This window comes from Pantherophis guttatus, chromosome 3 (assembly GCF_059756535.1).
Source record: "Pantherophis guttatus breed Tessera chromosome 3, ASM5975653v1, whole genome shotgun sequence".
Classification (NCBI taxonomy): Eukaryota; Metazoa; Chordata; class Lepidosauria; order Squamata; family Colubridae; genus Pantherophis; species Pantherophis guttatus.
In genome coordinates this window covers 19,615,569-19,629,064 of record NC_142065.1, presented here as the reverse complement: position 1 = coordinate 19,629,064, position 13,496 = coordinate 19,615,569, and the positions used below count along the sequence as shown (strand labels likewise).

General features: G+C 42.1%; 1 protein-coding gene across 2 annotated transcripts in view; it reads left to right on the top strand.

Moving 5' to 3' along the window:
• DOK5 (docking protein 5) overlaps positions 1 to 4,345 on the top strand; it is a 61,903-nt gene extending 57,558 nt beyond the window's left edge. Inside the window, exons 8-9 of one of the 2 annotated variants that reach the window (XR_004594010.3) lie at positions 3,548 to 3,714; positions 3,819 to 4,345. Coding sequence is in view for 1 of the 2 variants with exons in the window: in XM_034433038.3 (XP_034288929.1) it covers positions 3,819 to 3,877 (59 nt within the window). In the remaining variant the exon portion in view is untranslated. The remainder of the gene's footprint in view (positions 1 to 3,547; positions 3,715 to 3,818) is intronic. The other variant, XM_034433038.3, reaches the window with a different exon arrangement.
• The last annotated feature ends 9,151 nt before the right edge of the window (positions 4,346 to 13,496 follow it).

Sequence of the window (13,496 nt, the reverse complement as noted above, 5' to 3'; positions counted from 1 at the left end):
TAGAGCAATGTACAGATACACAGGTATTGCCATACAGATTCATTTGGTATTGCATTAATCAGTGACAGTCTTCAGTGCTTTCTTTTTCTTGTTCTTCTCCCCTCTCCTGGGCAATGACCTTCTCTGGCTTCCCATTTCAAGGAAGCTCTAATTTTCTATTATGCTTGTATTACAAATCTTGATGCTTGCCTTCCCAAATAGAATTGGAAATCAGACCACAGTTCCCAGATTTGGTTTGGAAGGCAAAGCACAGTTTGCTGATTTGGATCTGGTGAAAAAATATGGTTTGGATGAATGAATGAATGAGGAAGTTGCAGGTGAATTGGAGAAAGTAAAAGAAGAATTGAGAATGAAGAGATCCTATGTTCGCATAGGAGAGATCGTGGCCACCTGTGAAGAGCAAGGTGGAAAACTTTTTCTTTGTTGAAAATGTACATGACATAATTAGATCTCAGGTGACATTTTACAATGTGCTCTCTAGACTTCATATCACTATTTTCATTTAAGAAAAACATGCCTTTTGTGCATAAAACTGATTATCATTATATCTGAGTGTCCAAGTAATCTTGACTAGATTGCAGATGGAATTGAATAAGTGTTAATCAAGTCTCCCATTTTGGAAAGTCAGTAACAATTAAGTCCACAGGCTTAATCAATCAGTCTTCATTCTATCTCAGAAATGATGCCTGATCGAATAGCTCTTTATTGAAAGTTGTTGTTGTTGCTGTTAGTTGCGAAGTCGTGTCTGACCTATCGTGACCCCATGGACAACTTTCCTCCAGGCCTTCCTGTCCTCTACCATCCCCCGGAGACCATTTAAGCTCACACTGACTGCTTCAGTGACTCCATCCAGCCACCTCGTTCTCTGTCACCCCTTCTTGCCTCAGTCGTTCCCAGCATTAGGCTCTTCTCCAGGGAATCCTTCCTTCTCATTAGATGGCCAAAGTATTTTGAGTTTCATCTTCAGGATCTGGCCTTCTAAAGAGCAGTCAGGGTTGATCTCCTCTAGGACTGACCGGTTTGATCACCTTGCAGTCCAAGGGACTCACAGAAGTCTTCTCCAGCACCATAGTTCAAAGGCCTCAATTCTTTGGCTCTCACTCTTCCTTATGGTCCAAATTTCACAACCATACATTGCAACTGGGAAAACCTTATTGAAAGTTATTGCATGTTATCTTTTCCTTGTCTGGGTGAACTTTAGATTGTGAAAACTGAAAAGAAAGGTGGGAACCAGCTGATCTATCGGATTCTAAATCTTGACCGTTCCAGATAAAAACCACCCATGTTTTAATTCTTTACGTTCTAAATTAATTCTTATGCACGCCTGATGACGACCTTCTGGTACTCAATATAGGGGGCGGAGCAGCTGTCATATGAAATGAAACCCTGTAAATGAGGGCATGTTACATGTAACACCCCTCTGGTCTGAAAGTTTAAGAAATGGATAGTGGACTATATATATGATTCCTCAAAATTAGGAAATAGCAGGCATCAAACTCCAAACCTACTCCAGAGTCTGTTAAACAATCTGAATATTTTCTTTCTTATTCTCAACAGAAAAAAAATGTTATTGGTTTCCAATTAGGTAATTATTCTAAATGCACCTCTAATTGTAGTAGCTTAGATTGTGACATGCATGATGAAAGGCAGATTTTATCTCTCTCTCTCTCTCTCCTGAATAAACTTATTTCTAGTAAGGTGAAAATGTTGCTCATATTTTTGTAGCTTCAATTCAAATCTTGTTGATTTGTTTTATAATCTCTAAGGACATCTAGTGGCCAAGGAAAGTGTTTATATAATGTCCAATATAATTTATTTGTGAGGGACTGGAAAGAAAAGTAATAAAAAAGAAATGCTATTAAAGGTAAAATGTGTAGGTAGTCCTTGATTTACAACTATAATTGACCGTAATAGTCATACATAGTGGTTGTAAGTCAAGGAATAACATGACCAGAACCAAATTTTCAACATGTTTTTTTTTTTTTGGCAGCAGTTGTTAAGTGAACGTGGCAGTCGTTAAATGATCCCCACTGTTGTTAAGCAAATCCATTTTCTTCAGTGGGTTGGGGATTTTTGGTCTGAAACCAGAATTAAACACCAGAAATTGGCAAAAGGTGTCACAAATCACAGTAATATGATCAGGAGACCTGCAAATAGCTGTAAAGGAGACCTGGTTGCCAAGCGACCAAAATATAATCACATGAATACAGTGCGTGTGTGTGGGGTGGGTGGGTCATGGTATGGGGTTTCCTGCCTGAGCAGGGGGTTGGACTAGAAGACCTCCAAGATCCCATCCAACTATTCTATTCTATTCTATTCTATTCTATTCTATTCTATTCTATTCTATTCTATTCTATTCTATTCTATTCTATTCTATTATTCTATTCTATTCTAGTCTAGTCTAGTCTAGTCTAGTCTAGTCTAGTCTAGTCTAGTCTAGTCTAGTCTAGTCCAGTCCAGTCCAGTCCAGTCCAGTCCAGTCCAGTCCTTTGAAAATGGGTTGTGAGTAGATCTGGGGAGGTCCATAGTAACTCTGAATGGTTATTAAGGACAGGAATCCTAGACAGATATTCTAAAATAAGTCTACTTGTACTGTAACCAGTTGGCTTCTGGGTGCAATTCAACATGCTGGTTATGATCTACAGAGCCATAATGGACTTGGTTAGCTGATGGACCATTTGCTTCCTGTAGTTTCTGTCTGTTCTATTTGATTGGACAGAGCTGGTATGCTTTGGGTCCCATCAGTTAAGTAGTACCCTCTGATGGGATGCAGAAAGTTGCTCTCTGGAATTGTATTCTCCCAGAGATGGGAGTCCTCAAACTCCAGGATCAACCTCCTGGCAGTGGGCAGAATCAGCCAGCAATCTTGCATTCTAACCACTGTGCCACCCTGGCTCTAGTTTAGATTGTTTGTGTGAGAGAAAGAGGGCAAATAGGGCTACTCCTAAATAGTTCCCAAAGGATATGCTTCACGGTGCAAGTAATCTGCCTGAGTTTGGCAGGACTTTTTATCTATAGGTGAGGAACTATAAACTATGAGCCATGGTGGTACACTGGTTAGAATGCAGTACTGCAGCAGTGGTGGGTTGCCCCGGTTCGGACTGGTTCTATAGAACCGGTAGTAAAACCAGCAGGAGGCTCCACCCACTGACCCAGACGTCATCAGAAGTGATCTGCGCAGTAAAGGTAAGTAGAACCCACCCCTGTTCTGCAGGCTACTTCTGATGACTGCCGGCTGCCAGCAATTCAGCAGTTCGAATCTCACTGGCTCAAGGTTGACTCAGCCTTCCATCCTTCTGAGGTGGGTAAAATGAGGACCCAGATTGTTGGGGGCAAGATGCTGACTCTGTACACCTCTTAGAGAGGGCTGTAAAGCACTGTGAAGTGGTATATAAGTCTAAGTGCTATTGCTATAAAGGAAATTGCTTAGAAGAATCTCAGTGTCTCTTGGTTTTTGGAACCTGACATCTGTCTATATGAAAATATAAAAAAATGTGGCTTTAGTTCATAGTTGTGGCCATAATCTGGATTCTTGTCCTCTCTGCAGAAACCTCTGGGTGAGGGCAAAGTGAAGGAGGTTTGGATTGGCATTTCAACACCTCAAGCAAATGGAATGGATAACAATATCCATAAAAATCTGAACATTAGAATGAAGGAAAAAAATACTTTTCTTTGTCATGATGCTTTTGGGCATCTCAAATCATCATTTTAATGGTAAAAGTGAGCAGCTGCTCAATCAGACAAATTTATTACATCCTGAATGTGTGATAATTTGATAACATAATTGTTCTTTCTCCTTTTTGTTTGATTTGGAGAAGATAGCCCACTGAAGATTCACAGAACAGAAACCTTTCCCACTTATCGGTCAGAACATTGATAAAATGGAGCCAAGGACTTTAACAAGCTGTGTGTGTATGTATTGAGATGGACTGATCCAACACCAAGGCTTGCAAATGAGCTGGACGACAATAACGAAGCAGATGAAAGGAGGAAAGACTGGATTATAACTGCTAGATTATTTCTTAATTTTCAGGAGAAGAGGAAGACTGGCTTGAAAATTATCATTTGTAATTTGCAATGTTTCATAATCACATCTGGAACAAAGAAACTTTATTTCGGTATGGGCTTCTTATATAGTTAATCTCTGCTGTTGATTTGTCCTTTGCTATCAGTTGTTCGACATTTAGTTCATCCATTTCGGTGATTTCTTGAATAATGTAGTTTACGGTTTTATTTTCTTGCTCCAACACTGACTGTAACACTTTTCCAATTTTAAGACTGGTTGCTTATTTTTAGGAACTGGAATCAGTTGTCTCCCTGTCTATTAAAGTCTGGTTTTGTCTCAGCTAAGCTATCTAAAGATAATTCTTGTGTCTATATGTTTAATTCATGTTCAAGTGCTTAAATATGTATTTTAAAAGTTTAGAAATAAAATGGCCTTTCCCATATTGTTAGAAAGATCACACATACGGCTTTTCTGAACTATTCAAGAAAAGCAATAATGCCCAGGATTCTGTAGGTAATACTATTACTCTATTTGGCACCAGCAATGCTTCCTTTTAAGCCCCATGTTAATGTTATGCATTGAGAAGTTTCAGATTGCATGAATGGTTCAATGCCTATTCAGAATACAGAGCAGAGCTTTTAAATGTTTTCTAATTCATGATATGACAGCATGTTAATGACAGGTAGTTCTCAATTTACAACCATTCATTTAGCAACCGTTCAAAATTACAATGGCTCTGAAAAAAGTGACTTATAACCAGTTCTTGTATGTATTTACAACAATTGTAGCATCCTCAGGCCATTTGTGATCTTCTCATCCCGTTTCCAGCAAACAGAGTCAATGGAGAAAGCCAGATTTGCTTCAAGATCATACGAGTCACTTAACAACTATGGCAAAATAAATAAATAAAAATAAAGCTGTGTACAACTTACTTAACAATTCCCTTGCTTAGCAATGAAAATTCTGGTCTCAATTGTGGTCATAGGTGGAGGGCTGTGACACAGAAAGGCTATCAAAGCTTATGATCTTAACTTTTAGGGTTAAAATGATTTAGGTTATAACCCCCTTGCCCAGGGCAGAAATCCTAGACAGATATTCTAAAATAATTCCAGATAAATGGCTGCCCAGCCTTTGAACATCTCCAGTGATGGAGATTACCATCTGTAACTTCAGGAAGAACCTGTCTTGCTGTTTAGTAGCTCTCACAATCAGAAAATTCACTCTTATTCTTAAATTCACTTCTTTAAACTAAATATATCTAAACATAACCAGATCCTTTGGCTTTCCTAAGATTTAGTATGGTTAGGTGCACCTAAGCTTCTGAGAAACAAAATACATTTATCATATTTAGTTCATAAAATAGGAAGGTGAAAATGAATCAGGAGTGAAATGCTCCCGGTTCTGACCGGCTCTGGCGAGTAGGTAGTGATGGCGGTGGGCAGTTTGGAGAACCGGTAGCAAAAATCCCTGCCCCCACCCCCCATGCCCAGCTGAGACGGGTGATCATCAGAGGTTTTTTTTTCTTTTAAATGGCTCTGACGATCCCAGCTGAGTTGCCTGATTAGCAGAGGGTTTAAACCCTCTGACGATCGGGCAACTCATCTGGGATCGTCAGAGCCTTTTGAAAGCATTCTTTTACATGGTTTTACATGTAAAAAATGGTTTTAAAAGTAAAAAAAAAATATTGGCCACGCCCACCCAGTCACATTTCCCCCCCCCATTAAACCACGCCCACAGAACCGGTAGTAACAAATTTTAGATTTCACCACTGAAATGAATGGATAATGTTTGGTAACCTCGAGCTGAAATTAACTTAGATAAATGTTTGGGTCCACAGTGGGAAGAAACTAGTGGTGGGTTTCAAAAATTTTTACTACTGGTTCTGTGGGTATGGCTTGGTGGGCGTGGCAGGGGAAGGATACTGTAAAATCTCCATTCCGACCTCAATCCAGAGGAAGGTTACTGCAAAATCCCATTTCCTCCTGATCAGCTGGGATTTGGGAGGCAGAGAATAGATGAGGGCGGGGCCAGTCAGAATTTTTACTACCGGTTCTCCGAACTACTCAAAATTTCCACTACCGGTTCTCCAGAACTGGTCAGAACATGCTGAAACCCACCTCTGGAAGAAACATATTACAAGATTGTCAGAATTTTACATACACAGAGGAGGCACTTTTTTCTGGGTTTATATACATTTGCTTATACTATAGTCTTCATTACTTTATAATAGTTTTGGCACAAAACTATAAGCAATCATACTATTGATTTTTTAGCAATAGTAGCAATAGCACTTAGACTTATATATTGCTTCACAGTGCTTTATAGCCCTCTGTAAGCAGTTTATAGAAATCAACATATTGCCCCCAACAATCTGGGTCCTCATTTTACTGACTATGGAAGGATGGAAAGCTGAGTCAATCTTGAGCCAGTCAGGATCGAACTACAGGCTGTGGGCAGAGTCTGTCTGCAATACTGCATTCTAACCACTGTGCCACAACTTCTAGTAGACAAATGAGACTCCGGGGCAGGGGTGGAATTCTACCGGTTTGAACCGGTTCAGGCGAAGCAGTAGCTCCGACAATCAGCTGGGAGCGAACCGGTTTGCTCCGATGATCAGCTGTCCCCGCCCACCCACCCCTGCGTTTACTTACCTTTATCTTCACAGCTGATTAGTGCAGCAGAGCAGATTGCTGTGCCTCAGCTGTTTTAATTCCGTAGCACTAATGCGAAAGGTGATTTTTCGTTGAACGAAGTGCACAATCACTGAACCGGATGTTAAACCGGAAGGAACCCCACTGCTCTAGGGTTACATAAAAATTGGTCCAGGAAGTACATTCAAGTCTCAGGTTGTTCCCTCCTCCCCAATGGTGGGATTCAGCCAGTTCGCACCACTTCGGGAGAACTGGTTGTTAACTTTCTGAGCAGTTTGGCAAAGTGGTTGTTGGAAGAAATCATTAGGGCAGAGAACTGGTTGTTGAATTACTTGAATCCCACCAATGCTCCTCCCCCAACAAGATATACAATGTGCAGATATTTTAAATACAAACTCTGTTCCCCCTTCCCCCTCATCATATATGATACAGAATCATCCTGCTGTTGGCAGAATTCATTTAATACCCTCCATCCAAGAACCAAATGGAATTTTCAGTCATTTGTATTTGTGTGTGTATGTGTGTGCATTTGACTTTGAAACAAAATCCCCCAACTTTTTTTTCCCAGAGTTTCTATCTACACACTTGAGCCTTTCTAGGTAATTGTTCATGATTGCCTGCTTCTGTTCCAAATGGATTCTGACCTTGTAGGCTTTTCTCAACACTTGTGACTGCAAAAAGAAGAAATAACATTGTGATCAAATTTCTCTGACAAGCTTCTTTGCTGTGCTCTGCTTGACCAAAAGGTGTTGCCCTAACACTGTATATTGTGGTGTCTACATAAACTAAAGCAAGACCCAGAAACACAGCACAATCATCACACCAGCAAAGAAAGGTTAACATTCCTACATTTTCCCAGAGAAGACGCTAATGAAAAGCTACAGGCATCTGCTCCCAAACACCGCTAACAGGGCATAGAAACATAACCAGGCATATCAGTTCTGTCAGCTCATCCTCACTCTGAGCTTGAGAACCTGACACTTAAAGATCGAGATACATTACTTGCAATCATACACCCACTTAGGCTGTGTAAAACCCATCAATTTGTCAGAATTACAGAGTGTGTCCACTCTCTCTGTTTGTGAAACCTCAGAAAGAATGCTGGGTTTTTATTACCTTCCTTCTTTCACTTTAGAACTGTTGATACATTAAATGGTGGGGAGAGAGAGAGGGAGAGAGGGAGGGAGAGGGAGAAGGAGAGGGAGAGGGAGAAATGTACGCAGCCATTAATGAATCTTAGGGGGAAAATGTTTACTTGGCTTAAGTTGCCAACTCGCATGTATACATCTGGAGTGCAATTAAAGCTATTAAAACAATCACTACTTAATTATAATCCAGAGAATTCAGACTTCTTTTAGTTGCATGCTTGCAAAACTACTGAAGTCTTCAGTGAAGATAGACCAGGGGTGTCAAACTCAAGGCCCATGGGCCGAATCCTACCCATGGGGTGTCTAGATCTGGCCTGTGGGGCCACCCTGGAAACAGTGAGGGACCAGCCCGCAATGCCTCTGCCAGGGAAAACGGGTTTTTGAGCTCCGTTTCCAGCTGCGACAGCCTCCTGCAACCCTCTGACAGCGAAAACGGAACTCAGGAGGGCCGCGCAGCCGGAAACGGAACTCAAAAACCCGTTTTCCCTGACAGAGCAGCTGAGGCAGTCACAGGTGCCCCTGACATGAGTGACATCAAGCAGGCGGCACCCACTCTGGCCACACCCATCCCACCCCCCCGAGGTCAAACACAACCCTGATGTGGCCCTCAGTGAAATCAAGTTTGACACCCCTGAGATAGACCCTCCCATCTTTATCAAATTATGCAGCCAACGAGCCTAAGAGGTACTAAATACATTATGAGTGCACGTCTGATGCACGTCTTTTCTCTCTACTTGCAATTTTAGAAATATGATTCTGCCTATAGAGATCTCTCTTGCTGGACTGGGTCAATTGACATAATATGTAACGCCAGAGGTGGGATTCACTTACCTTCCGTACCGGTTTGCAAATGTGAGCGCACGCGAGCATGCACTAACTTTGCTTGCACGTGCCACTTCTGCACATGCACACGGCCATCTGTACATGAGCACTAGTCACGCATTACATCTGGGCAGGTGGGCGGAGCCTCCCGCAGTCGCCGCTACCAGTTCGTGCGATCTGGAGAGAACCGGCTGAATCCCACCACTGTGTAATGCTGAACTACTAGGGGTATTTTTCTACCACCCTTCCCTTATATATTCAATCATGTTCTGTGAAGAGACAATTTGGAGTTTCAGTCAAAAGGTGATTTCGATCAAATCATTTCTTTCATTGACTCCTGCTGAATCAATTTAAAGCATCAAATCAGAGTGGATATTTTTTTATTCAATTTGACGACTGCTTCTCCCCCCAACCCAAATTAATAAACAGCTTGCATTGATTATTTGAAGCACATCTTGGGTGATTCACTCCACACTAATATTTAGAGTGGTAAATGTCTTGGTTTTTTTTTAAAAAAATGTGTTTTTCCTGGTTCTTATGCTATTTATTTTTTATTGCAGATAAGATTTGTGATGTTTTTAAGCAATGTGGTGGATGACCTGATCTGGGCTGGAAGTTGCGTAGCTCTTAAAGACCACCTCACCCTATCTGAAGTATGATTCTTCTGTTTGGCTGCAGGGCATTAAACTCCATGGGTATTTTGGTCTGGGTATTGGTATTTTGCAGGAAGGGCCGGACCCCTGGTTTCTGCAGAGACGCCTAGTTGTGTGCAGGTAGTTCTCAAATTACAACCATTTGTTTAGTGACCATTCAAAGATACAGAATGTGTACATGCAGTTGGAGGTATGATATGGCCTACATGATACAGATACGCCCCACTGAAGACAGTAATCAGGCCCGCAAGGGACCACGAAGCTGCCTTGCCCACATCGCCCCTCCCACCTGTTGGCCCTCACCCTTTGGCAAAGTGCAGGACTTACATTTGCGAGCCTCGCAGACTGGACCTGGAAGGTAAGGCCAACATTTTTGGCCAGCAGACTGATACTGGAGGTGGGGGAGGCCAAAAACAGGCCCATTTTTGGCTGGCAAACTGCAACTGGAGGGGGGGGAGGTCAAAAATGTGGAGTGCAGATGCCCCGGGAAGCCTCAGTGTACTATTTTTGGCTGGCAGAGTGTTACTGGAGGTGGGGGAGCCAAAGATGGGCCCATTTTTGGTCAGCAGAGTGCTACTGAAGGCAGAGGAGGCCAAAAACGGGCTTGTTTTTGGCTGGCAGAGTGCGACTGGAGGCAGGGGGAGGCCAAAAATGGGGTGCATGGAGGCCTCACAGGGTGCATCCCGTTTTTGGCGTTCCCCGCCTCCAGAAGATAGACAGAGACAGAGAAAAGAGAGAGAGACACACACACACACACACACACAGAGATAGAGAGAGAGAAAGAGAGGGAAGGAGGGAAAGAGAGAGGCAAGAGACACAGAGATAGACAGAGAGAGAGAGGGAGGGAGGGAAAGAGAGAGAGAGAGAGAGAGAGAGAGAGAGAGAGAGAGAGAGAGAGAGAGAGAGAGGAGACAGAGAGAGGCTTGTTGAATGTAAGCTCCTTGGGACTGAGAAGAATTGCCGCAAAACTGAATTTCCTGAAGTTGAACACTAGACTCCTAAACAACTTAAAAAATGATCTAGTAAAAAGAAAAGTCAATCAAAAGAGCAACATGCAAACAAAACAAATAAAACACCACCAGGAGCAAAACAAATTAAAGTTTAATTTGTGAGTATTGTTTAATGGACTGCTAAATTGGCCATACCCACCTAGTCACGTGACCACCTAGCCACGCCCACCCAGTCACATGACCACATAGCTACACCCACCCACCCAGCTGGTCCGCCCCCCCAACAGTCTGAGGGACTGTGAAGTGGCCCCCTGTTTAAAAAGTTTGTGGACCCCGCTTTATAGACTGGTATTAGTACCTCATTTGATCTTGATGGTATTCCCCTGTTAATGCAATTTAGGATTGCATTGGTTTTTTTGGCTGCTGCCGCACACTGTTGGCTCATATTTAATTGGTTGTCCACTAAGACTCCAAGATCCCTCTCAATAGTTACTGCTATTAGACCTGGTTTCACCCAGTCTATATGTGTACTTTGGGGGGGGGGGGTTTGCTTAAGTGTAAGACTTGACTTTACATTGAATTTCATTTTGTTAGATAGGGCCCAGTGTTTAAGTCTGTCAAGATTGTTGCTCTCTTATGGTACTTTTCTACCTGAGCCACATCTTGCCTGGCCACCTCTCATTTCAATAGCATTTCCTGATGGAGTGAGTGGATGGATTAAATTTAATTTAGAAGATTTCCTCTCCCCTTACACCCGCACGTACTCCTTCTATCTATCAGCGGTGGCTTCCTTTTATTCTTTTTACCCTTCAAAGTCTATGTCAGTCATGAGAAGAGGTGGCGCAGTGGTTAGAGTGCAGCACTGCAGGCTACTTCAGCTGACTGCTACCTGCAGTTCGGCAGTTCAAATCTCACTGGCTCAAGGTTGACTCAGCCTTCCATCCTTCCGAGGTGGGTAAAATGAGGAGCCAGATTGTTGGGGGCAATAGGCTGAGTCTGTAAACCGCTTAGAGAGGGCTATCAAGCACTATGAAGCGGTATATAAGTCTAAGTGCTATTGCTATTGCTATGTGCCAGGTTGCACACAATTCTATGGCAGTTAGAGAGAGGTTTTTTAAAAATCTTCCTCTTTCTGTAACTGCAGCTTTTTTTCTTCCTTATTTTTTTGTATCTGCTTACTTACCTAAGCTGTGCACTTGACAGACCATCAGGGGAAAAAGAATGTTGATCTTAGCTTTTCCACATAACATTTTTACTTGTTTGTTGAATCAGGGAAGTTCATCTTTCCACACTAGGATTGAGCAATCTTTTGACGGTGATACTAGAGCTTTCTGTTTTTAATTAAGGACTCTTGAAAGAGCACTAAGCTTGTGTTTGAAAAACAGATGTAGTTCTCCAAAGATGATTAGTTCTCTGCTGTGCATAAGATTGATTTATACTGATAGAGAAAGACAGATTGTGCTTGATTTAAAACACAGGTTCTGTCTTAAATGGGTGCAACCATTCAAAATTAGGGTCTAGGACAGGGGTGTCAAACTCGATTTCATTGAGGGCCGCATTAGGCTTGTGTTTGACCTTGGGGCCGTGGCCAGGAGGGGCATGGCCAGCTCAACAACACTCGTGTCAGGGGCACCTGTGCTGGCTTGAGTGCTTTGCCAGCGAAAACAGGCTCCCGAGCTCTGTTTTCTCCTGCAATGGCTTCCTGCAACCCTCTGCCAGTGAAAACAGAGCTCGGGAGGGCCGCCAATGGGCCTCACAAGCTCCATTTTTGCTGGCCGAGGTACCGCGGGCCAGTCCTTCTCTGTTTACAGGGCAACCCTTGGGCCAGATCTAAGCACTCCACGGGCCGGATCTGGCCCCTGGACCTTGAGTTTGTGGAATTGTGTAATAGAATCATTAAAGAAAGAAGGGACAAAATGAAATGTGAATAACAAACATTAAAATACTTTTAAATTATTTTAAATAATTAAATTGAGTTGTTGAATGGTCCCATGGCTATTTGTCTCATGAGGAGTTGGCTCACCAGTTGGCCATGGTGAGTTGGCTGCAGCAAGTTGGCTGTGCCATGTTGATCATGACAAGTTGGCCGCAGCAAGTTGGCCATAGCAAGTTGTCTCTTCCCATCAAAATTATGATGGCCACTCTCCCCGTGATCACACTCTGGGCACTCAGCAACCAGCCTACATTTTCAACTGTTTGTAGTACCCTGTGATGGCAATGTTTACAATGCCATTTATTTCTGGGTTTTGTTAAAATATGTCCATTGTATACGATGGGTTTGTTTTTTTTTAATTTGATTTATATGCCGCCCTTCTCCGGAGACTCAGGGCGGCTTACAATGCGTTAAGCAATTTGCTTAATGACCATGGCATTCATTTAATGACTATGGCAGCTTTACAACATAAGTGAATCACATGAACTGTGATTCACTTAACATCACAAAAATGGTAGTAAAATCAGATGCCTTATGGTGACCAGCCCTGTGGAATGAACTGCCCCCGGAAATTCGTAAGATTTCTGACCTCCGGGTATTTCGCTGCGCACTCAAGACCCTATTGTTCCGCCAGCCTGGGTTAGCAATATAATTTTAAATTGGATGTTTTAAATTTTTGGGGTTTTAAATTAAGCCAAATTTATTTAATATTTTTAAATTATTTTAAATTGATGTTTATTCTGTTTTTAATTAGGCTGTACACCGCCCTGAGTCCTTCGGGAGAAGGGCGGTATAGAAATAAAATTATTATTATTATTATGACCAACATCAGTTAAGACTGTAATTCCAGGTTTAATTCTGATAATAAATCAAGGACTACCTGTATAATTTTCCTGCTTGTTCTACTGGCAAAGGGTTTCCATAGCCATTTTTTTTTTTTTAGTTTCGGGAGCACAGGCCCCTACTTAGTCAGTTGTTGCCAGAACTTCCAATCAGTTGCAGCAAACTACAGGTAGTCCGTGATTACAACCATAACTGAGTCCAAAATTTCCATTGCTAAATAAAACAAGTTAAGTGATTTTTGCCTCACTTTATGAGCTTTCCTACTACAGTTGTTAAGTGAATCAGTTACAGTTGTTAAGTGAATGTGGCTTCCCATTGACTTTGCTTATCAGAAGGTCGCAAAAAGTGTTCACATGACCCTGGGACACTACAACTGTGATAAATACATGCCAATTTCCAAGCATCCAAAATTTGATCAAGTGACCATGTGGATGCTGCAACAGTTCTAAGTGTGAAAAAAACAGTCATAAGTCACCAGGCTCAAGGTTGA